The 25000-nt window shown below is 43.0% G+C and overlaps 2 protein-coding genes across 2 annotated transcripts in view; both read left to right on the plus strand.

Annotated features, from left to right (window-relative positions):
- megf10 (multiple EGF-like-domains 10) overlaps nt 1–17367 on the plus strand; it is a 64819-nt gene extending 47452 nt beyond the window's left edge. The window contains exons 13-25 of the mRNA XM_048259643.1: nt 1192–1294; nt 5031–5177; nt 6060–6194; nt 6631–6759; nt 10439–10567; nt 10931–11059; nt 11361–11489; nt 11796–12023; nt 12481–12599; nt 12881–13004; nt 14028–14072; nt 14640–14846; nt 15188–17367. Of these exons, the coding sequence (XP_048115600.1) occupies nt 1192–1294; nt 5031–5177; nt 6060–6194; nt 6631–6759; nt 10439–10567; nt 10931–11059; nt 11361–11489; nt 11796–12023; nt 12481–12599; nt 12881–13004; nt 14028–14072; nt 14640–14846; nt 15188–15354 (1791 nt within the window). The 3' untranslated portion in view covers nt 15355–17367. The remainder of the gene's footprint in view (nt 1–1191; nt 1295–5030; nt 5178–6059; nt 6195–6630; nt 6760–10438; nt 10568–10930; nt 11060–11360; nt 11490–11795; nt 12024–12480; nt 12600–12880; nt 13005–14027; nt 14073–14639; nt 14847–15187) is intronic.
- A 334-nt stretch (nt 17368–17701) lies between these two features.
- Nucleotides 17702–25000, plus strand: part of prrc1 (proline-rich coiled-coil 1) — a 14774-nt gene continuing 7475 nt past the window's right edge. Inside the window, 5 exon segments of the mRNA XM_048259626.1 lie at nt 17702–17809; nt 19612–19723; nt 21791–22201; nt 23835–23980; nt 24306–24408. Coding sequence (XP_048115583.1) covers nt 19627–19723; nt 21791–22201; nt 23835–23980; nt 24306–24408 — 757 coding nt within the window. The 5' untranslated portion in view covers nt 17702–17809; nt 19612–19626.

A 25000-nucleotide genomic window follows, 5' to 3' on the forward strand; every position in this document is an offset into this window, starting at 1 on the left:
TCATTCTAGAGTTGTGACTCCTGATTCCTCGTCATTCTTGACCTGTAATTCTTTGGTAAATGTTTTAACCATTTGAGCTCTGTCTGTGCTCTAGATTCTTCTGCCTTCATCTAACCTTTGTGCAGTATTGGTCAAATATCAGACATTGCAAAAGGAGCATAGAAATAAGTTCTATCACCTCCTTATTCATGATATACTAAGTCACAGTAGACTTTATAAGCATATTTTAGGCTTCTGGTAAATCTCTTCAAGAGCAGCAAAGCCACACTCAGTGAGTCAGGAGAGCTCACATGCTTCCAAGGGTATTGTGTCCCTTTGATGTGGGGCTTTTCCACAGTGACTCAGCAAATCCACTTTGTCAGTGTTAATGACTAGTGTGATCACAGAGTCAGGAACCTTTCAAATTAAACCTCCCACTTTTGCTTCCCAATCGGTTTGGGCCCAATAGGTTTAGAGGCCATAGCTTACACGGTTCTTACATCTGCTTTGAGCTTATCCAAACGGTATTCACCATGCCTGCAGGAATAAGCTGCCGATTACCTCAAGGCGAAATCATGGTAAAGGAATTTAATGACCCCCCAGATAACATATCAGGCAGTCGATTCTATGTTTAGATTTTGACCTTATAAATTCTATTTCAAATACATTCAGAAAACATTCAGTGTGTAAGTTTTACACAAATCATACCAGCACTTTGGCCTGTAAATCTCAAGCGGAGACAGCTGAAGCTGTTTTAACACACACACCATTCTTATAAAATAATCCATGGAGATATACATCTATAGTTCACAGTTAATTCGTAACACTCGTAATTTCTTTTTTTAGCCATGTCCTCGTAATTTCTGAGTGAAGTTTTTCAGCGGAGGTTTACAATTCTTGAACTGAGCTAACAAATCTTTGTTTAAAAATAGAAATGAAACCACACAAGAGAATTGCTATGAGGGAAAATTAAGACCTTTATCTAAACCTTGTGGTATGTAGTGAGCATAGAGCATCAGAATTCAATTACAGGACTTATTTCCTGGAATGGAAAGGAACAGACGAAGAAGAATCCTCCATTTAAACCATACAGGATTTTCGTCACAGGCCACTCAAAATAAGTCAGACAGCCTCTGACTTCTGATTTGAGGTGTTTATAGCTAACCTAATTGTCTCCACCATCTTGTTTCTTTTTCAATTAAACCCCTTTAGGATGGCACGTATGGCATGGACTGTGTAGAGCGCTGCGACTGCAGCCATGCTGATGGGTGCCACCCGGCCACTGGGTACTGTCGTTGTCTGGCTGGATGGACGGGTAAGAGTCAAGCCAATATGCCATGGGCATTTACAGCTCATATGCTCATACAGTCATATTTACATTTAGTTAATGACCATGAGATTTTACACATATAGCCCTCTAGTTAGTGTCTAGTGAGTGTCCGGTACTGTATTCATCATGGGCTTTCATTCCGTAGCTATTGCATGAATAGCTTGGTGTTTTTTTTACAGGTATTTGACTGTGACTAGTCTCACAATTATTGCACCTGTAACAACAGGAGCCGTTATAGTGCCAAAGTATGAATGTGATTCCCTTTTAACAAAACAAGCCGTCAAACTGGCTTTGCAGATAGTCAGTGTGGGACAGACCTGTTCCACATTTGTGCCAGAACGGGGCCAGATCTGTTCCACCTGCTCCCTGACGGGAGAAAAGATTGTTTGGGGCCGCTGTCGCTCTCATTGCTGCTCTGTTGTCTGAAGCCCTGATCAGCATTCAAAGCCATGCGTCTGCACCGTAGGAGTGGAGGAAGTGAGAGTGAGTCGGCCTCAGCCCCAGTCTCAGTCTGAGTCTCAGACAGGCGCTCTAATTGGCCTCTCTAAGCCTCCTCCGGGCCTGAGGTGGCGCCGCTGCGCTGAGAAATCAGATGCTCTCTATCTCTCACTCACTCACACCCCCGACATGAGAACCTTCACTGACTGACACTGACTCACTTTAGTAACACACACACACACACACACACACACACACAGAAAGAGACACCCATACACTCACACACAGACACCCACTCTCTCTCTCTCTCTCTCTCACACACACACACACACACACACACACACACACACACACACACACACACACACACACACACACACACACACACACTCACACACCATGTCATAGCTATGCAAGACATTGTTCCAACAGAGAAGTGGAAAGTAAACTGTAAGAGAGAGAGGTGTTTATAGCTAACGGAACAGTTCAGAGGGTTTTGCCACCTCTGGCCCATTGGAAAGAATTTAAACAGTGTGATGTTGTTTTCATTGCTGGCTGGGCATGCAAAAGACAGAATTAATGTGATATGGACTAGGGACCAGTGTGAGAGAGAGCACAGTCTTGACAGGGGTTTTGAAATATTTATTGTTCTACCATTTTTAAAACTACTTTGGGAGTATAACTTTAAACTGAATCCATCAAGAGTTGGAATAGTCTTGTTTGGCTTCCCACACAGTTCTCCGAATACGTGCTGTACAAATATTTTGCATTTGAGTTGTTGTTGTCAGTTGTATAGCTCTAGCGTGCATGCTCGAAATAGCCCGCTACTCTCGGCCATGTTTAAACCAGTAGCTGCAATGCGGTAAACAAAAACACCAGGCAAAACTGCAAAGCTCTGTCATAAACTTAAATAAATATAGATCATCTCTGAAAGGGAGAGGGTGACTACGATGCTAAGGAGATTCTCTCCATCTCCTCCTCCTCTCTCTCCTCTTCCTTTGGTTGTCTTCACGCTCTCTCTCCTCCCTCTCTTTCTCTTTTTCTCTCTCCCTCTCTTTTTCTCTATATCTCACTCTCTCTGTTTCTCTCTCTCAGTCTGTCTCTGCATCTCTGAATTTGAGCTCCCCATCCCGTGGTCAGATGCCGGCGGAATACTGATGATGGCGCTGGCCATAGCAGGTCCCTTTAAATGTGCAGGCATTTCTCCGGGGCTACTTAGCCCGAGTTTATCGCCAGCATTCTGCCATCGCCTAGCAACGCGCTCGGATCCCTCAAAAGGCTCTTTGTCCCAGGCTCTTGGCACAGCACTCGATCACTACGTTGCTTATCGCCCACGGCGAGAGAGAGAGAGAGAGCAAGAGAGAGAGAGAGAGGGGGAGAGAGAGAGAGAGAGAGAGGGAGGGAGGAAGAATTAGAGTGGGTAGAGGTAGAGAGAGAGGGAATAAGAGGTTGAGTGGGGTAGAGGGGGAGAGAGAGTGAGAGAGAGTAAAAGAGAGGGAAAAAAATATAATTTGTTGTTTTGATAGTTTATTCTTCTATGAGAGGAGTATCTTGTGGCGTGCAAGTCATGCTAAAATCACTCATTAGATCACTCCCTGTGGCCTCATGTTTTCCCTTTTGAACCCTGGCACTGGGTGAGAAAGTGTGTGTGTGTGTGTGTGTGTGTGTGTGTGTGTGTGTGTGTGTGTGTGGCAGTGGACAGAGTGAGTCCTCAGTCGATTCTATGTTTAATAGAATCGACCGAAAGCTGTTCAATAGGGCCTAATCTCCATATGGACATTGTCTCTGTTTCCTTCCTCCCAGCAAAAAAGGGTATGTCTCTGTGAAGACAGTCAGGATGGCTTTTTAAAGTTAGGTTAGTTGCAATTGATTGTGATAAAGTATTTTAGACTCTCTCTGTCTCTCTCTCTCTCTCTCTTTCTTCCTCTCTATCTCTCTCCCCTCTCTCTGCCTGTCTCTTTCTCTCTCACTCCCCTTCATGTCTTTATTTTTGCTGCTTACCCGCCCTCTGTCACCCTTGCACATACTTGCGATCTTATGATTTGTCATTTGTTTTAAAGTCCGGCTGCTTACAGCCAGAGAATAGTATGTTTTGTTTTCATTTTTTTTATAATTGACCATAGCAGATTAATGTTAGAGAATGGCAAGAACTGTCACACAAGCTTTTGCCCTCCGTGCCAAGTTGTTGTTGCCAACACAATCACATTGCTTGAAGTCCCAAGTGCCATATTGTGTTTCTCCCTCCAAAATGAAAACAAGCGCTGGCAGCATGTTGGAAAGAGTGCTCCCTTTCCGTAGCTGACCAGCCACTTATTGATTTCATTTAACTGATTTATGAACTGACCTCAAATGGCAATTCCAGAATGTTCCACTTGTTCATTTGTGGCTAGGTTTGAAAGAATTAGCTTGATTAGCATGACCATTTTGTCATGGACAACACGCACAAGTTTGCACCGTGTACAGTGTTTTAAAGTGCAGCCAGTTGACAATAAAACAAGCTCTACTTTATGACTCTGGCAACACAAATAATGTAAAAAACATTACCTTAATTGTTTATGTCCCCTCTGTGCATTGTCTTGGCAAGAGGCCAAGCGATGTGTGTCTGTGTGTACTATATGTGTGTATGGAGTGCTGGGGGGAGATTTATGACACTCTGGGCGAGTGCTGGATCCCAGTGCCAGGCCTAATCAGGAAGTGAATGAGGCTCATCAGTGGATTTATTGGATAGACGTCTGGCAGTGGAAGTGGAGGGTTTCATGTCAGACGCGGGCGGGGAGGCCCTCGTCACAGATGGGTCTCACGGCAGCAGGGCATGTTTTTTTTGTTTTATGAAGGACTGAGTTGGAGTCAGCTTAATGAGTTGAGGTGGGCATATCTGGGCATAAAAACAAGGTAGAGAGAGTGGTGTGTGTGTGTGTGTGTGTGTGTGTGTGTGTGTGTGTGTGTGTGTGTGTGTGTGTGTGTGTGTGTGTACGATGGAGGACCAGGCTACAAACATGAGCCCGTATTCATAATCTGTGCATGTATATGATCCATGACTAGTTTAATATGTCAGTGTAAGTGTGTCAATGAATGACATGTCTGTACTCGCTCTTTGTCTCTCTCTCTCTCTGTCTCAAAATTCAAAGTGCTTTGTTAGCATGACTGTACAGTGTTGCCAACGCTAGTGTTATAAATGGCATAGTAATATAAAGAAAAAGGAAATTCAGCAATTTGGGTATAAACATGCGAGTAAAGAATAAGCATCTCTCTCTCTCTCTCTGTGTGTGTGTGTGTGTGTCAGGGATCCACTGTGACAGCGTGTGTGCTGAGGGCCGTTGGGGGCCTAACTGCTCTCTGCCGTGTAACTGTAAGAACGGGGCGTCTTGCTCCCCAGACGAGGGCACCTGTGAATGTGCGCCAGGCTACAGGGGCACCACCTGCCAACGCAGTGAGTACCACATTCCTATTTCATTAGGGATATTGTGTGTGTGTGTGTGTGTGTGTGTGTGTGTGTGTGTGTGTGTGTGTGTGTTTGTATGTGTGTCCAGCTCTCTCTCTCTTTTTCTCCTTCTCTGTGTGTGTTTGTTTGTGTATCAGTGTCTGTGTTGCATTCAGTGAACTTAGAGAGGGTTTTGTTCAATGTGATATTTTGTTCTGGACAGGGAACAGTTCAACCCTACAGCTAGTACAACATACACTCAACTTGGAATCACGAACCATTTGCAGACCCAAATAACAACCATCATGCAAAAGCACACTGGAAACATTGATTATTCTTCTAAAGTACTGCTTTGTGTACTTTTTAGTAGCTCTAGCATCAAATATTTGCAAGCATTCTGTGATTTCCATGCTTACCCCTGTAGTATGCAAAGTAGTGAAAATCATGAGGTCTGTACAAAATAAACAACTTTAAGCAGTTCAAACTGTCTTGTGACATTCAGAAACGTCTCCTTGTTGGAGCACTTAACAAAAGGTGGCGTATGACGGTTGAATTTGAGTGCAGGCGTATAATAAACCCTTGTATGACGAAAAAAGCAAAACACATCGTCTTTAAATGCTTGTATAATCCCTTGCCAGAAAGACAAATGTGTTTTTTAAAAAAACAAAAGTGAACAAAATGGTTTTGTTTGTTACAAAGATTACATTTTGGAGCTTAAAAGCTTAAGACTTGGGACCCTCCTTAAGGTGGGACAGCTGCTGTGGGTGTAAAACCCAGAACACGGTGAAAAGTTGAATGAGTCAGTAATATCCATGTTGCTGAGATCATGGAAAGTATGATGCCTGAGTTGAAGCGACTCTTTCCATGATCTGCTCTGATTTCTCCCCATAGTCTGCTCGCCAGGGTATTTTGGCCACCGCTGCAGCCAGGCTTGTCCCCAGTGTGTGCACAGCAACGGGCCATGCCACCACGTCACCGGGCAGTGCGACTGTCTGCCAGGCTTCAAGGGGGCACTCTGCAACGAAGGTGAGACCTCACTGACCAACGCCACCCCACAATCCCACCCCCTTCTTCCTCCTTTCCCACTTCAAGCTGTCATTGTAGCCCACTTCCCAGTTAGTTTGTGGTGCCTGGCAGCAGTGTCCTCGTAATGGGACATTAACCAAGAGTAACATTGCGTTAACCACCAACTGATTTATTGGAGCAATTTCCTAACCACTGCGATGGCATCGCTGGCGTTACACAAGCATGCAGCAGCACTGAGATGAGTTATGATACATTAAGAATAATGGGACAGACTTGGTCTGGTGTTTGCACACAAACACGCAAACCACGATAAGTCACTGTCGAGAGTCTGTCATTAACAGCCACGAAAATCCTTTTTACACATAAAAAGTAGGACAGTTTGGGATTTTAGTGGTCACTGACTGGTCATTTCTCTTCTGTCTCTGTCCTCTTTCAGTGTGCCCCAGTGGCAGGTATGGGAAGAGCTGTGCGCTGACTTGCACCTGCACTAACAACGGCACCTGCAACCCCATCGAAGGCTCTTGCCAGTGCTATCCAGGCTGGATTGGCAGCGACTGCTCGCAGCGTGAGTATAGCAGCTCATTCATTAAGCCTATTCTCCTCCTTACACAAAATCAGATAGCTACCCGCCCCATCAATTACCATGTGCTGTCTTTCCTCCCACTTGATATTAAGTGCCCTTAGATTAACTCCAGTATGTAATAAAGAAGGAGATAAGAATAAATAGTTTTCATGTATTGTACTTCTCATATAAGGACACACTCTCATAAACTTTAAACCCACCCCAAAACCTAATAACCACCATTAATTCAAATGTAAGTACATGGTTATCTAAAATGGAACCTAATTTCTAAAGTCAATTTCTGAATGTTGGTAAACTCTCATTCATGTATCATGAAAGTGATTCCAACATTCTTTCTAAATGCCTTGCTTACTTTCTTACCGTCCAACTGACCCATGACATGTCCATTACATCTTGAGAAATCTGTATCCATGTATCATGAGTCATTCCAACATTCTTTCTAAATGCCTTGCTTACTTTCTTGCTTTTCGACTGACACTTAACGTGTCCATTAGATCTTGAAAAATCTGTCTGTGGCACTCTCACTTAACAGGTGACACAACAGGTGTGACACAGCATCTGACCTCTGACCCCATTGGGTCAATGTAAAAGGGGCTTTGCTTCTCTTGATTAAGTACTTATTGACACCAGTGACAGTCGGGGGTGTGGTGTGCCTGTCACCCCTGTATCATATTTCCGTGCGGCATGGGATCCACGATGACCGCCCCCCGCCGACCTACGACCTTGAGCCGCCCCTGGCACTCATCAGATAACCCGCCAACACAGCTGGGGCGAAGGAGTGGCTGGGGCGAAGGAGTGGCTGGGGCGGATGCGCCCTTCAGCCTCTTTCGTGACTCCTATACGTCTCACTGAAGGCCTCTTGGGTTTCTCAAGTTCCCAAACTCATTTAGGTACCAGACATAGACATGCTGTTTTGCTCACACTACATAATTGGGCTTTTGAAGATGCAAATTTCTTGTGGGGATACTGTTTAAGGAGATGCTGAGAAGGCAAGCCCAATAATGAGCTCTCCGCAGTCAGTGGTCATGTGTCAATGAATGTCCTCTGGTGCCCCCTGTTGGTTAGACCTCAACACTGGAATACCCTCTGGAAGTGGTAAAGGGGAAGATGCACTTTGAGAAAGTAAGAAAAAAGGACTGTGAGGTCTGTACCATAGCCCGTGTATATGCACAAGCAGGCTAATTTCTTCACTTAAAGTATATAATATACATCTCGCTACCTGCCTCCTGTCAGCTACCCTCAGTTATCTCAGTTAGTGTTACTACAAGTGTGATAGCTTCATTTTTATTCCCAGATCCATTCAAAAGCATAATAAAATACTGCTGTTTGGGTTCAGAAAATGTGCTAAACATTGAGAAATACTCACAATGTCAACATGATATTTTCTGCAGTTTCACATTCTATCAAATCATGAATTGGAATTCTGTCATTTGGCATTTCTGTTTGACATTTCAAGCAGCAATAAATGTCAAAACATGACCTTATGCTTGCTGATTATGTGGTTGAGATGTAGAAAACTCATCCTAAAATAATTTCAAGTGTAAATATTGTTTCTAACAAACACTTATCTTATTGGATACTGACTCATGTTTTTTTGTGTTGCTTTTATTCAACTTTGTTGCCATTGGCGTCCTCTTTAATCTATCATTTCTGGTGGTTATAAAGAAGGGTCACAAAATCAAACAAACACTGCAATATTATGGCAGCCCGCCATTTCAACATTTGTCATGTTTGTTATGGTTCAAATGGGACATTTAAAGTAACAGTGTAAAGCACATCGTTTGTTGATATTGAGTTACGATACAAGAAAAAACAAAGAAAGGTGATTCTTCCAAATAAACCTCCTAAGTCAAGGCCTTGTTTTTGGCAGCGTAGAGAGAGAGAACACATGTGGCAGGTTTCTGCATAGCTGCAGGTTGGCCTCACCACCACTGTTCTCCACAAGGTCCCTTGGCGGAAACTTGACAGGCGTCTTGTGAAATGAGGAAACACTTTATTTTGCCGCAATCTTGATGGGGTCATCCAACTCAAACACATTTGAGGTTTTGTGATAACTGAGACTTCTGGGAGCTCGTTGAGATCCCCCCCCCCCCCCACGCACACCCACACATACACACATACACACACACACACACACACACACACACACACACACACACACCAGGAAGGCCGTCCCTACATCTCTAATGCCCCCTCAGAGACGAACGACTACACTTTTTACTTTCGGCCTGGCGGCCGGTCGATTTCTTTCTCTCTGCAAGCTGAATGATGGGACCAGACAGCCATAGTTACCTTAAGCTGAGACACATCGGCATGGTGAGGGATGTCTGACCTTGACACTGTCCACAAGAACACCAGGACTCCAGTATGAAGTGGGGAGGGGGGATCGCATTTTGTCCCTCTCCGAAATTAACCTTAGGGTTGTCATGCTGTATCTGTCCTGGCATTTTTTACCACGGGTTTATATCTGGTGCGGAGCACAGAGTATCCCAGAGGGAACAATTACTGAGTGAGCCACTACTGACTGCGGAGTAAAAAATCCACTCCCGCAGACTCTGTGTTTTATGTGTCTGTAAAAGCTATTTTCTCTGAGACATCGGAATGCAGGTGTGACCCTCATTTGACTGAACAAATGAAATCGATCATTGAAAAGGCTCCAAAAATGACCTTGAGGGCCCTGCTACTTTCTTGCACAAATTGCTTACAAAATGGTGTAATCCTTCATAGTTTCGAAATGAAATCATTCGCAAGCTGCCAAGCCACAGGGTTTTTTTGATAGCCTCTATTCAACAAGCCCCTCTGCCTGTAAGTGTCTCGTCATCGTTTCAGACCATTGAAGTTGTAGCATGATGGATCTCCTTGATGATGGACCTGACACGAATCGCTCATTTCCGGCGAAATCCATGTCAGGATTCTGTGGGTCTGTGTATGGTTGTTGGACGATTGTGGGTATCGCTAAAAAGAAGTGCAGGGAGCAGAAGCAAATTAATTGGTAGTTGTCAGACCATTCAGCCGGAAAATGGCACTGTCATTGAAATGGCTGACAGACAGAGAGAGAGAGAGAGAGAGAGTAAGCTCAGGTAAAGACGTAGGCTACCTCTCAAAGATGTCAGGAAACCGAGGGATTTAATCGCTTCATAGCGATACACAAACTACACCAAGGCCTTGTTTACATGATCAGTGTAATGCATGGCAGTGAATGCTTTCTGATTACTCACTTCTGGCTTCCCCCTTTAGAAACATCTCAATTTGTGACCACGTTTTCGGCCTCTCTTCTTTGTTTGGCCAAATAATATATCCTCCATACACAATAACAATCATACTACAGGAAAAACTAGTGTTTTAAGAGGTGTATTACTAATTTGAAAAGAGAATAAAGACCCAGTCTCAGGCTATGCTATTAAAATGCAAATAAAGGTAGGCTATTAACTCTATGTTATGATCAGGCCAGATAATAAAATATCCATTTCCCATTGTAATGCATACACTTACTATATGTAAAAAAAACACATTCCCTTAGACTGATTTGCTTTATGGGGCATTTCCAGCTCCATAGCTGCATTAAATATGCATTGTCCATTTGCTAGGCTCAGTGGTATTGCCAATATTACTTGTTGAGTTGTGTGAACTCCATGCTGAATTGTGTTAATGTATTTTGCAGCGTGTCCACCGGGCCAGTGGGGACCTAACTGTATCCACACGTGTAACTGCCACAATGGGGCTTACTGCAGTGCTTACGATGGAGAGTGCAAATGCACACCAGGATGGACAGGCCTCTACTGCACCCAGCGTGAGTCATCTTCTCTTTTTCTTTTCTCATTCTTTTTTCTGTTTCTTATTTTCCTTAGTTTCTTTACAGGGTTTTGTCTTTGTCTTTCTACTTCAGCTCCCCCACCCCTCCCTCTTGTCTTGTCTTGTCTTGCTTTAAAAGTATCTGACTCCCAGCATCTGACTGGCACAACGTCAGAAAAACAGTTTACTAAACTTTTACCTGTGTTTCACCAAACTATCCAAGCATACATTGAATATCTTGCCAAATTATGGGCAAAACTTCACATAACAGCGCATGAGAACAACCACCAGGCCCGCATGGTTGTTTTGCTGTGATGTGACATGGATGTGTGTGGGGCTCATGTATATACATGTTCTGCAGGCTGTCCCCTCGGCTTCTATGGCAAAGACTGTTCCCAGACCTGCCAGTGCCAGAACGGGGCAGACTGCGATCACATCAGTGGCCAGTGCACCTGTCGTACAGGTTTCATGGGGAGGCACTGTGAACAAAGTGAGTCCCGCCTCACACTCAGGGCTCATGGGAAACCACACCCAAGATGCTCTTCTTCAATACTGTCAGAGGTCACTGCTGAGTGACATTATGGAGAAACATTAATGAAACGTTATGAAAACATACAGTACATGTCACATTAGTTCATTGTTATTTCCCATTACAAAATAAGCATTACTAGCACCAAGTGTGTCGCATATTACAGGGATGTGAGAGGCTTGCATATGTGTGTGATTAATTGTGACACAATGTTTTGTGTAGCGTTTTATGTGACTTCCAATTTGTCTGTTTACACTTTTAGAGTGTCCAGCCGGTACCTATGGTTACGGCTGTCGACAGGTGTGCGACTGTCTCAACAACTCCACTTGTGACCACATGACTGGGACGTGCTACTGCAACCCTGGCTGGAAAGGAGCCAGATGTGACCAGGGTAAAGATGGATTACCCCCAGGACAGCATTGTCCTGTGTAGTGTCCCATTTCAAAAACAATTTATTATAGTACAATGTCTGTCAATTAAGTCATTGTTGAAATACTAAAACATTTGTACAATGTAATATTAGTATATTTAATTTAGATATATTTTCCACTGAATTTACAGATTGTATACAGTTTAACAATTATGTTTAACAATGCCTTGTTCAAGTCATTTATTTTTGCGGGGGGTATGGTGCAGTATGTCAATGTGATGAAGCATGTCATTAAAAGTGATGTATTCCGTGTCCACTCCACTCCAGCTGGTGTTATCATTGTTGGGACCTTGAACAGCCTGACCAGCACAGCACTGCCCGTGGACTCCTACCAGATCGGGGTCATCACGGGCATCATTGTGCTGGTGCTGCTGGTGCTCTTCCTCCTGCTCCTCTTCATCATCTACCGCAAGAAGCAAAAGGGCAAGGAGCCCACCATGCCCGCTGTCACGTACACCCCTGCCATGCGGGTCAACGCCGACTACGCCATCGCAGGTGAGCACGGACTCCAGACACACACGGAAGAAACTGAGGAGAACACCAGTGCTGTTTGGACTTTTCACATTTTAGCATTGCATAGGTCACATCAGGCATGTAACTGAAGCATTCTGTTTTGTGGGACATTAAAGTAGTTTTAGAGTTTTTCAAATGGACGCGCCGCGATCACATCTGGTGTAGCCAGTTTAGTTGATTATAGTGGAAGCATACATTCCGCGAATCAAATGCTTCTGTCACTTGCCTGGTGTAGCCTGTCTGTTACAGTAATATAAGTTCATATTTATGGTAAATATATTTCTTATGCTCTTTATTGTAGTATAGTTGAGGATCTTTATGGTAATATCGTTAAGTATTTCATTTCTTACCATGCAGCTTTCATTTCTTTTCTCAAACAGGGATAAATAAGAATTGATTGGCTGTGTCTGTGTCTAACGATAGCGCTTCTGTTTTTCAGAGACAATTCCACAGACCACTGAGGGACACCCCAACAGCAACTACTTCTCCAACCCCAGCTACCACACACTCACTCAGTGCACCAGTCCTCCCCACGTCAACAACCTGCCATATGGCAAGGTAAGGCTCTTAAAATGACACTTCAGGTCTTTACCACAGATATATAACAACCTCCCTCTCTTCTTAATAATGGATGCCCTCTAAAGGTCCTTAAAAGGCCATACAATACATCATACTGCATTGGTGTTGAATTGTTTTCGATTTGAAACATCTGGAACATCTGCCATATTTGACATTTAGGATTTTGATGGGTATATTTCTAGTATATCTAAGATGGTTTGGTTACTCCCCAATTGATTTGGTCATCCATGTTTGCTTTTATTCTTTCCACTTGTAACCAGGCAAAGAACAACCAGCTGATGGTGAACCTGAAGAACATGGACCACAGAAAGAGGCCTCCCCTGATGGACCACACAGGAACTCTGCCTGCTGACTGGAAACAGGGAGGATGCTTCAACGAGCTGGGTGAGAACCATTGAAACCGGTTGATTAGTGGGATTGTATGGACATGTAATGACTTTAATCTCTCCTTAAGCAACACAGAGAAGCTCAGCACAAATAATGGAATGACTGACACATGAGTGGCACAGCAAAAAGTAAAACAAGTGTTTTAGTTATAGTGTCATTTGGGTCTCTGAAGACACAAAACGTTACTAATACCGCCATAAATCGCATAAAAATAGGAGAGGTTACAAAGTGGGAACAAGGAAAATGGAACACTCTGAAACCAATATACTGTTTTCTATAGTCTGGGAAAAGTAAACTAGGTAAATAAAAATATAAAAAAAGTGGATGCTTTACCCATTCATGTCTTGAACAGAGCACTTTTATAAGCAGAAAATCCTTTCAGAATGCCTGAAGTTGAGTCTTCATATTTCAATACAGTTCTCTGAATGCAGCCAACTAAAGGGAGCTTTTGATCTTGGTGGAGCCTTAGAAACCACCTCTTATCAACATGGCAGCTTTCTGATAGTGTAAATATGTATTTTCGAGCTGTGCATTTTTCATTATAGGGAATTAAAACCCCTCTTCAAATAATGCCAGCTGCATTATGTAGTGTAGATCCACACTTTGCCACTATAAATCTTCCTACTAAAGAGCACGGCTCTCCTCCTAACCCCCTCCTACTGACGGAGATGTCTGTTTATAAGCTTCTCTGAGCTATCCCATCGCTTGTCCTCTGGGCCCGGTATCCTCTAGCCTCCAGCAAGCCATCTTACCCACGCTCATTTCTACCACCACAAACAATGTCAATGCATCACCCACAACATGCACCTGCCCTAGTACATTTGAGCTGGTTTATGTAACTCTACAGTTGCTTGGTACTATCTGTCAGTGCAATTGAATCATAGCTTTGTGGGACTCATTTAGGAGGGTTATATTCTATCCCATGAAAGGAATCTAAATGGAAGAAAGAAATGTATGTGAGGATATGCTTCAAATAAAACTGATGAATTGATCTCTAACTCTTGTGATATCTTTGTACAGGAGCATATGGAGTTGACAGACGCTACATGGGGAAGTCTTTAAGAGGTATTGTCCGAAATTATTTATTTTCTCAGTTTAGAACTAAACTAGATGCTTCTTCATACCATCTTGCAGTGGCCTGGATGTTTGTGCCACTACGCATGAGTTGTCACTCAGCTCACTTGTTAAAGTTTTCAATAATGACATAGCCATTAAAATAAAGGCTTTTTATATATTTTTCTTAAAGAAGAGTGTCTTGGATTTCCTATTTCCATTTCCATTTATTAATTTAGCAGACACTGTGTTCAAAGTGACTTACATATGTCAACTATATTACAAGGGATTACATTGTCCATGTAGCAACTTGATTGGTTAAGTGCCTTGCTCAAGGGCACAGCAGTGAAAGCCGGGAATTGAACCCACAACTTTTTAGGCTATAGGTTACAACCACTACACTACCACCGCCCCCAGATTTCCTTCAATTATTGGGTTCCCGACACCAAAGAGCTCCTTCCAATACCTGATCTTTTGAACTTCTGACTCCAGGGTCCACTTTGAACTCTTTCTTTGTAAAGGCCTTACTTTTTGTTGCGTTCCTAACGAGTCCATCACTGTTCGTTTTTGATTCCCCAGACTTGGTGAAGGGCCTGCCCTACCACGCCAGCACCAGCTCCCTCAACAGCTCAGAGAACCCCTACGCCACCATCAAGGACCCACCGCTACTGATGCCCAAGAACACAGAGTGTGGCTATGTGGAGATGAAGTCACCTGCTAGGCGCGACTCGCCCTATGCAGAGATCCACAACTCCAGCCCCACCAACAAGAACGTCTATGAAGTTGGTGAGTCACGGCATAACATTTTATTACTAAGAACTTTGTTCTTGCCACAAGAAAAATCTCTTCAATGGTGATAATCTGTAGCTAGATAACTACAACAATGCACAGGGTTGTTTAACACGTAAAAAAGAGGGCCATACAGCTCAACTGCTTTGCCAATTATGGTTAGAGTTTTATCTCATCTTAACAATGGCTATAGATCATAATTATCATAGCCATTATGTAGTTATAGTTATTGTATTTGGCAGACACTTGTCCAAGTGACTTACACAACATTAATGAAGAAAATAACAATTGGTAATATCATAATCTCGTGTTCATTTGTTGTTTATGTCTGTTTACAGAGCCTACAGTCAATGCCATACACTTACCAAGCAATAACAACTGCAACGGACCCTTTACCCAGGATCCATACGACCTACCAAAGAACAGCCACGTCCCTAGTCACTACGACGTCCTGCCCACACGAGATAGCCCGCCATCACCGCACAAAGAACTGGACAGTGACTGAGTTGAGCTCTAAGTGACTTTCTAGAGACCATAAGCCTGTTTCCAGGGGCTCAACCAAACAGTGGCCTTCACACGCTGGCATACTGTGTGCTCATTCTCTTCATATCCTCCAGTGGTTCATATATCCATCACTTATATGCATTTTTTGTTTTGTTTTTGTTTCTTTAATTTTTACAATTTTTATTTTTTTTTATCCTCACTATAATCATTCTTACGCACGCTTTTCTCTGAAAGAAACTGAATATGGTTATTCAGTGCCTGGATTCACGCACACATATTATTCATTGCTGTTGTCCTCCCTTTAAAGATTGCTCTGCATTGGCGAGGTGCACAACCTGGAATATCAGCAGTCATTTTAATAACTTTCTGATTAATCAGATCAACAAAAAACAATCCTGATGACTTACAGTCAACGAATCATTCCATCCACTAGTGACATATCACTTGCCTTTATTCTTAAATATAGAATGAGAATACAAAGCAAACCTCATTTTATTTTTGTAATGATGAATGAAAATGTTCTCAGAATAAGCTGAATGTGAGTGTGTTTGAAATGGTAGAATTTGTGTTTTTAGTTTAGCGTGGGTATAGTACTGTATGTCAACACTTCTGGAATTGTTATTACTCTTTCTTTAATTGTTTTTTGACAGTTTTTTTGTCTTAGTCTGCTTGATCAGTACTAAACTTAACCAAAAGTCAAAGTGCCATAATAATTATTTCTTCTCCTGCTAAATGGTTGTTAGTTGGCACATGTTGAGGCAATCAATTTAGGTCATCAGCTCATTTCAAAATCACACCATGGAAAATCCTCTTCAACAAAATCTGGCAAATGGCATCATTTTACTCGATAAAAATGCCTTCCGGATAGTAATTTCTTTTTTGAAAATGGAATTGGCCGTAACAGGAAGTTTTCAACATTTTAAAGTAATCATAAAGTTTCAAGTAATCATTTTGGTATGACAATTCTCTCTTCACACTCCATGCTCAATATTTAATTATTTTACAGTTTATGAAGAACATAAAGTTAATGGCTTTAGATTGAGTTTCATCTACACAGAGATGTTGGTCTCATGTCCAACATAACCAAGTCTTATGTTCTGTGTGGTGAAGCCAGAAGAATGTTCTACTCTCAACTTTGTCCTTAGAGAAAAACTAATTATTTTAGTATGTAGAAACTATGCTTAAGCTGGCCTTTTGCATTCTAATGTAAAGAACATCAACAAAAGGGAGAGTTGACCAATCTTAGATCTTAGAGTAGGTTTGTGAAGTCTCCCCTGTTTTTTTATTATTTCCATGTTAATAGCAAACCAGCTAGTCACATCAAGTTTTAGTTTTCCTATTAGAATGGATACATCTTGAACTTGTCTGAGCCAGGAGTGAAATTTGTTTGTACAAAATGTGTACATAGCTGTAATTCAGTGTAGAGGGGGAATACAACATTTGCATGGTGTTAGTGTGTACAGTGCACATAACACCCTACCTTACTTTGTATATTACTAAAGCAGAAGTACTGTAGCCTATTTGGATAATATCACATCTGGTGTCTAGGCCATTCATAAAAAAGCTCTTCTGAGTCTAAATCCACAATTGTTTGAACAGTGTTTATCCACATTGACCTGTGACTGTTTTTAGTTGTATACCATTGTGTACGAACATGTCCATTCAAGTCTGATCACATTTTACTTATGCCTTTTCTATATTATGTCAATTGATACATGGGTACATTTTGCCAGTCAGATAATTGAAAAAGATCGACTATCAGGACAACTGAGTTTTTCATCAGTTGTGCTGGTCAGTGTGTATGTACGTGTATATAGTATATTCAGCTTTGTTTGTTTTGTTCTTTTCTCTTAATCTGTTTCTTCAGTTCAATTTTATTTTGTCAGAGAACTCACTGAAATTGCACATTTTTTTTATGTTTCCCTCCCCAAAGAAAGTCTGGATAGCGATGTTTGTCTTCCAGTAGCTTATGTGTATGTGCAATTTGCTTTACAATAAAATGACAAAGATGGTGTTTGTTGTGTTGTTTTTGTTGTGATTACACAGGGTTGCTTGTATGGTGGGTTACCAGTAGCCAGAAGGCCTAATCAGAGACTTTGGCCTAATCTAGAGTTTGGATACAAATTGCAGACTTCCAGACTAGCCTAGCCTATTGTAGGTCACATTTTAATGCCAATTATTTCCCCAAGAAACAAAAACAATAATACTTCAGTATCCTCAGTTATGGTATGGTATAAACTCAAACTGATTAATTGCCTTCATATTTTTTATTTTTCTGGACTGGGATTGGAGCAACAGCCACATGCACCACCCATTACATCCTGAGACGTGGCAATTTCTGACGTCACCACAACGCGGCCATTTTCGACAGTGTTAGTGGTCTTGTGAACTCAAGAGTTTGCTAGATAAACATATCGATTTCCATCTACTTTTTATCGCTGAATAACTGATATCAGGTAGGTGTCACATCCATGTTCTTTCCTCTCCTGTCCGCAAATGGCGTGGAGAAGGACAGTCCGCTTTAGGACAGTCTCTTAGCTGTCTAGCCAAGCTAGCTAACGTTAGCCAATTAGCAGACTCTTGACTTGTAGCATTGTTAACATTAACGTTACTGACAGCAACAGGGGCATATGTTTGCTGTATGGAAAATACTCCAGTTAGCCTAAATGCCTTGTGTTAAGTCTGCCAGTGGATTTCTTTTAGTTTGGCGGTGATGCTTTCAGAGGTGTCATCATTGCAGTGAGCAACTTGGCTTGTGACAAGTAAACAGTCGTCCGTAATGTTACAGATGAGGTTAATGTTAGCTAGCTCGCTTTGCTTCATAAAATAAAACGACTAAGGTTAGTCCGCTGAATGTAAACACTGTAAAGCTCTCTGCACGCTAGCTACTATTCCGTCTGCCATCTGCTTTTTTAAACCGGTTGACAACCCTGTTTAGGTTAAGCCAGTGCAATGTCAGTCAATTACAGTTTTAACGTTTGTGAACTTCACTTTGTAAAACAAGTGATTGATTTGCATTCATAGAGGCAGAAGCAATCGCACTGGTGTTGGCGTTTTCCTTGCATATACTCTGCGATTTCACTCAAATGCAACTCGTGTTAACTTGATATGCTCTGATAACAAAATAATGAGTCACTGTATGTCAATTGCTGAAATTTAAGTGTCATTTCATTAGCGGTGGAAACGTGTCTGTGGTAGGCTACGTTATCGTCGAAGACGTGGCAACAATCGACTGACAGCCTGAGTGACACTGTAGCTGCAGCCTTTCGTTCCACTCTTCATTAAAGGGAATACTTTTGCGAACACCTAAAACAGTTCTTACTGTCCTTGACAGACGTTTTGGTCTAAGTTGGTCTACTTAGTTTAACTATATGGATTTTGTCTAATGCAAGTTTCAGGAGTTCTATGGATAATTTGTTCTCAGGTTTCATGATCTTGGTGAGCGTACTCATTAGACTTGCACAGATGATGATGACCAATGCTGATTTATTGTGGTGCTGTTTTATGTGGTGTAGGGATCTTCTGCAAGTCTCTGAGTATTGTAGATCCGCTGTCTGATATCGTATGAGCATGGGCGGATTATGAACTTTCGGGCCACTGGGCCCAGATGTATTAATGGCCCCCCACTTATTGTCGTATGTGTGGGGGGGGGTTTGGGGGTCCTCCCCCAGAAAAAAAAATAATTTGTTTGATGTGATTTCCTGTATTCTGGTACATTTTGGGGATCGCCAATACTAAATTCAATCAGATTCTTAGCCTACATCCTGATTTGTTGATTTTGAGGCAATGATTCCATTCAAAAGCTTGGGCTTCAGGGCCCCCTGACCCCTTTGGCCCCTGGGCCTGGGCCCGGTAGGCCCGTGCAGTAATCCATCCCTGCGTATGAGCTGCTATAATTAAAGTAGTCTTGTTTTTAATAAAGTCAAGATTAAACACTGAACTGGACATGTGATTGCTAAGACTTAAAATGCGCGGCATATTTGCATTCTGGCGTTAGCTTGGTCCTGGGAACTGAAGCACCGGCTGTTGTGGATAATGGACAGGTCTTTTCCCCACGTCCGTTTCTCGGTCGAGCAGTCAGACCTAGGCAATTACAACGGAGCAGTGCTATGATAATTGGCAAACGTGACAAAGCGCCGAATCTATCCAAGTGCCTGTCACTCGTAGAGGCGCTACATTAGCCGACCATGAATTAATTGCTTTTTCTCCCCGTTCTTCTCTTTTGCCTTCTCTCTCTCTATCTCTCTACACCTGAAAGCAGAAGCGAGGAAAGATGATGGAAGAGAGTGGAATAGAAACCACACCGCCTACTACCCCCCCGCCTCCCCCCAGCGTGGCATCCGCAGTCAGTCCACCTCCTTTGACCATCGGTAAGACCAGACAGAGAGCAAAGTTAACCCTTGTGTTACCCTCAAATCTTACCGACATGCTTTATCCTTGGGGTCAATTTGACCCCAGCTGAATAAACCCTCAGAAAATTATTATAATTCATATTGTTACCCAGTTTGTTTGTGAGAGGTACTTAACAAGAGTGTAATAACTACCATCAAAAGCCCTACAAAACAATCCCACCCCCCCCACACCCCTTTATGTACCTTCGAACCCTGGCTGGCAATATTGCCCATCCAGTGTCAGCAGCCCAAAAGCTTGCTGTTGCTTCACCTTTTGACTTATACAGTCCTGCCAAAATGACTGATATGTAATATGTACTCGTATATGTAATAATGATAATTACAATATGTTCTCATACTATTACAATAATAATATCAACTAGAAATGCAATTCCAAGGAATTACCAGTGCATGAAAATGCAAAAGTTGTGATGTAAAATATCATGTATAGTTAAAATAGATAATACAGAGATGGTTACTACTACGGTGATGCTAGGATAGACATGGTGGTTGCATAGCTTAATGAAAGTTGATAGTTTAAAAGACCGTTTAAAAGTTGAATGTAGATAGTTTAAGTTGTTGATAGACAGCTAGTTATAATAGATAGATAGTTTAATAATAGTTTAAAAGTAGACCGTTTAAAAGTTGAATGTAGATAGTTTAAAAGTTGTTGATGGATGATATGCTAACTATGCTAACCATGTTACTTAGCTAACTTAGCTAATGTTTTCTAGCAGTTTTGTTAAAAATTTGAACTATACTAACAATGTTAATTATGTTAACCATGCTACTTAACTAACTTAGCTAATGTTTTCTAGCAGTTTTGCTAAAAATGTTAACTATGCTAACAATGTTAACAATGCTAACTAGCTACAGTGGGTAGGAGTCATAGTTGATGACAAGTCACAGTTACAATGGCTGAACAGTTAAAAAGTTCAGTAGTTTAAAGGGTTAAATTGTTTAACAGTGAATTATTGTAGTGAGGACTTTAATTTTTCATGCACTGTAATAATGTGTCAAATATTATGTGATATATAAATAATTTATTATGTGACTGCAACTTTAGCACATCCAATATGAAACCACACACCCACTGGTCCACTGTTTAGTCCCATAAGAGTTTATGTGTGGAAGATGTTTCGTTCAGGATGTTGCAACTCAGCAGGTCCATTTTGTTTTCCAAAATCAGCATGATCCCCGCTGTGTGATGGCAAGGCAGGCAAGCCTGATCTAGAATCAGAGGTGTCACATTATCACAAGCAACCAGAATATGCCATGAGAGGGTATGATCTATCAGGGTGTGTGCTTGGAGCTGCATAGTTATTTGTCGGTCGGATATCTCATATCTGGGTGAGAGCAAGGATATTCTCTGAAGGCCTCATTATCGACAGCCAGTTTTCACTCCTGCATGTGTTGATGTATCTACTAATCAGTAAACTTGACTTTGCTACGACCTCGCAGTGTATCTCTTGGGAATAATTACCGCTTTGGGGCCAAACAGCCTACAACCCACAAAGGGGGGGAAAAAAGCGATTGCAACATAGTAAAACTCTAATGTTAGTGAAAAATAATTGAAAGGAATTGTTGCACTCGAGAGTTGAGCGGCCTTCTGGCGATGTCTGCCTAGTTTTCTTCCAACAGTGGCTCCCTGTGGGCTAAACTGTTGTTGTGGTTGTGGTGTAATTGTGCAGTTGACCAGTGAAGTGACTCAGGAGCGGGTGTGAGATAATGAGATGTAGGAGATTGAGCTCTGTGTGCTTTTTCTAGTCTCTGAGCATTCATTCTCTCCATATCAGTGTGTGCTGTTCATATAAGAGGATTTTCCAGAATATAGAGGCCCATTCACTAATTGCTGAGTCATGTTACTCAGCTCTTCTATTCTAACAGTGCAGCAGCTCTCAACCCATGAGCCATCCGCCTACCTGCTGGTATAATTGCAGAGGGGATGTCATGTTCTTGTCTTTTAAAAAAAAAAGCTTGTTTGTTTAATTAATTGAATTCGTCCCCCTCTCTCATACTCTAATCCCTCTGCTTCTCCGCCCACAGGCCTGACAAGCCCCATGTCCCTTCCCAGCACCACCGGCGGCATCTCCACCTTCTCCATGGAGGGCTTCTCCACCCCCACCCCCATGCCTCCGATGGGGGCAATGACGGCGTCCACCCCCTGCCCCCGATTCAGCCCTCACTCGGCCCCCCCTTCAGCACCCCCCTGACCACGGCCTCCCCTTCCCCACAGCATGCCCCTTTTCACCAGCCCCATGGTGCCTTTCTCTTCGCCCTCTGTTCCTCCGCCACCCATCGGCACGGCCCCTCCTATGGCGGGTCCAGCCCTCTCCATGCCACCCCCCACCGCCGGCTTCAGCATGAGCGCAGGATATGACATCACGAGAGGGCATGCAGGCCGGACGCCGCAGACACCCCTCATGCCCAGCTTCTCCAACGCTCCTCCAGTGCCAGGTATGTATACATCAGCAGGTCTGGAACACGTTTGGCTTACTGCTAATGCGCCATCTTACCATTCGTGGAGTGCAGTACATTCCCTTGAACAAAGGTGTACACTGCTCCTTGTTCCTCTTTGAACAGCATCTGGATTAGGTGGTTTTGGAGAAGCTTGCCTGTAACCAGAATCTCTACATTTACCTTCACTTAATCATACATTCTTTTTATAGACTCTTTTATACAAAGTACAGTAATTTACTGTACAGCACAGATACACATCTCCTTAGTGGGTATAAAACCCTTGACCATGGTGTTACCAGTACCTCACTCTGCTAGTTGAACTCTGGACTCTGGATATGAAAAGATTAAGCCTAGTCTTAGACTAAAAGAAAACCTCAATGAAAATCTTCATTGGCAGAAGCTTTTTAGTCCAGGACTAGCCTAGGATCCATGTACGGGAAACCGCACCACCAACAAGAGCAGGCAGGGCCAGCCAGGCAGCAGAGTCAGCAGCATGATGGAAAACGCCTGGAGCTAATCAGGCCCAGAGGAGACCTCTGTCTGCTTGAGTCTGGACCAAGGGGGAAGAGCTACACCCTCTGGAGCTGTTTACTCCCAGCCCTGATCTAAAGGCCCCAGGCTCCAACACTGCTACAGTACTCCTCCTGTCCTGCAGGCCCCGAAGTTGCTCTTAGGGGACTGCAGCTGAAGTCTGTGTTCAGAGGCAGGGTGGATACAGGGAGTGAGATGTAATTGGACCATGGGTTTATTCAGCAGTTCCTTGGAAAGCTAAAAGAAGCAGAAATGGCTTGCAGGCAGTCAGTTGGCCATGAAGCTGAAATTGAATTCTGTATTGAAGGTTTCATTTGAAGACAAGGGGTTTTAATTTAAGTGGCATTTTCAATTAAGCAGTTGTTAAATGGCCCTCAGCATCTACTGCAGTTGTCGCCAACTCAAGCTACGGCATCCAAAAGCATCCCATCAGCACTGAATTTGGAAAGGAGTGCAAGAAGTTTATGCTTCAACAGGAATGCAGGAGTGAGGTTCAGGGATTGTGATTAAAAGCTGTTGTCTGAGTCATTGTAAAGCTGCTGGAAGTGAGTGGGGCATTATCGGCCAACCACCTTGTCCTCTCTCCACTCTCTCTCTCACACTCTCTCACTCACTCTCTCTCTACCTCTGTCTCCTTCTCCCTCCCTCTCTCTCTACCTCTCTCTCTCTCTCTCTCTCTCTCTCTCGTTCTCTCGCTCGCTCACTCGCTCTCTTGTGGTGCTGAGTGGCTGAGCTATCTGCAAACAGCCCACTGCCTGCTTCAATCTGTCTGTCACCAGGGGGGGTCTGAGTCTGGAGTGAGACACCGGCTCTTTCTGCCAGTCTCCAGTGCCAGGCGAGTGAGAATTTCACTCACATGGCCAGTTGATACACGAAGAACGCTCAAGGTCTTGTGTTTGGGAATTTAGACTGTGTGTGTGTGTGTGTGTGTGTGTGTGTGTGTGTGTGTACACAAATGTTGTGGGATCACCTTTGTGATTAACTGATTAAAGACCCATTCATGGAACTATAGAAGTGTGTATCGTGTGTGTCGGCTGTAATGTTTTGATTGGAACCTGTTTTTCTTTTTTCCTCCCCCATCATTGTTCCCTCCTTCCAGGGGTCATCACCAATCCCATGATGCAGCAGCCAGCCATGTCCGGAGGCCTGGAGGTGGCATCTCCCATCACATTCCCCGAAGATCAAGAGGACCCTCGCATGGTCCAGATTAGCAACCCTGGAGGCGGAATCTGGGGCTTCATCAAGGTTGGTCGCTCACTCCTTCAACCTGTCAGTCAAAGCATCACTGACATACTCAGTGGAGACAGCGCTGCAGTGCCTGGAGCTCACTTCTATCTGTGTTGTGATATGGATTCAATCTCTATATGCTATATAGAATGATAACTCTATTTGTAATCCTCAACATCCATCTCATGGTGATCACGTGGCGTTACTGCATAAATGCATGTCAATACCATATCACTTCTTTTTAACAGCAGTTCACAGGAATAGCATTTTAAATCTAAAATATGCTGCTTATTGATATGCCAGGTGTTAGAATTATTGTGTGTGTGTTTGTGTGTGTGTGTAGGGAGTGGCAGGAAACCCCATGGTTAAGACGGTCCTGGATAAGACGAAGCACTCAGTGGAGTCCATGATCACCACGCTGGATCCGGGCATGGCTCCCTACATCAGTATGTTTTCCTGTGTTGTTTACCTGTGTTGTTTACCTTACATTTGCAATGTGTTTGGAGAGCCGTCTATGAATGCCCGGTTGGGGAATCCCCTATGAAGAAGGAAATACATGCAGGGAAATGTGCTATTGAGACTGAACTAGTCTAGCATGGTTAGCACGCAGAGCAAATCCCAAATTAGCCAAAGGTTTGAATGGGTATTCCCAGGCTAGAGCTAGTCAGTATTCTCAGGAGCATTTATGCAAATCGTTTGTTTTCTATTTGTTATTTGTTTACTTACACAAACACAGTACGTAGAGTAAACTAACACAGTGCATTTAATCAATGGGAAATGATAAATATAATATTTCTTGCAAACCAGAACAAGCAATAACAAAACACATATGCATAAAAGACAAATGGGCAAAAATGACCCCTTTAAGCCAAATGATGGATTACATCACATCCTCCAGTCGTCTCACTTATGAGCGGACACACACACACACACTGTGTTAGTGATGAACGGCCCTGTGATGACGTGGGAGCCCTTTACTGAGGAGGGGCGCCGTGATTGATGCCTCATACGCAGACGTCTGGACCATCCCTCATGTCC

The sequence above is a fragment of the Alosa alosa genome, chromosome 12 (genome assembly GCF_017589495.1).
Source record: "Alosa alosa isolate M-15738 ecotype Scorff River chromosome 12, AALO_Geno_1.1, whole genome shotgun sequence".
Lineage (NCBI taxonomy): Eukaryota > Metazoa > Chordata > Actinopteri > Clupeiformes > Clupeidae > Alosa > Alosa alosa.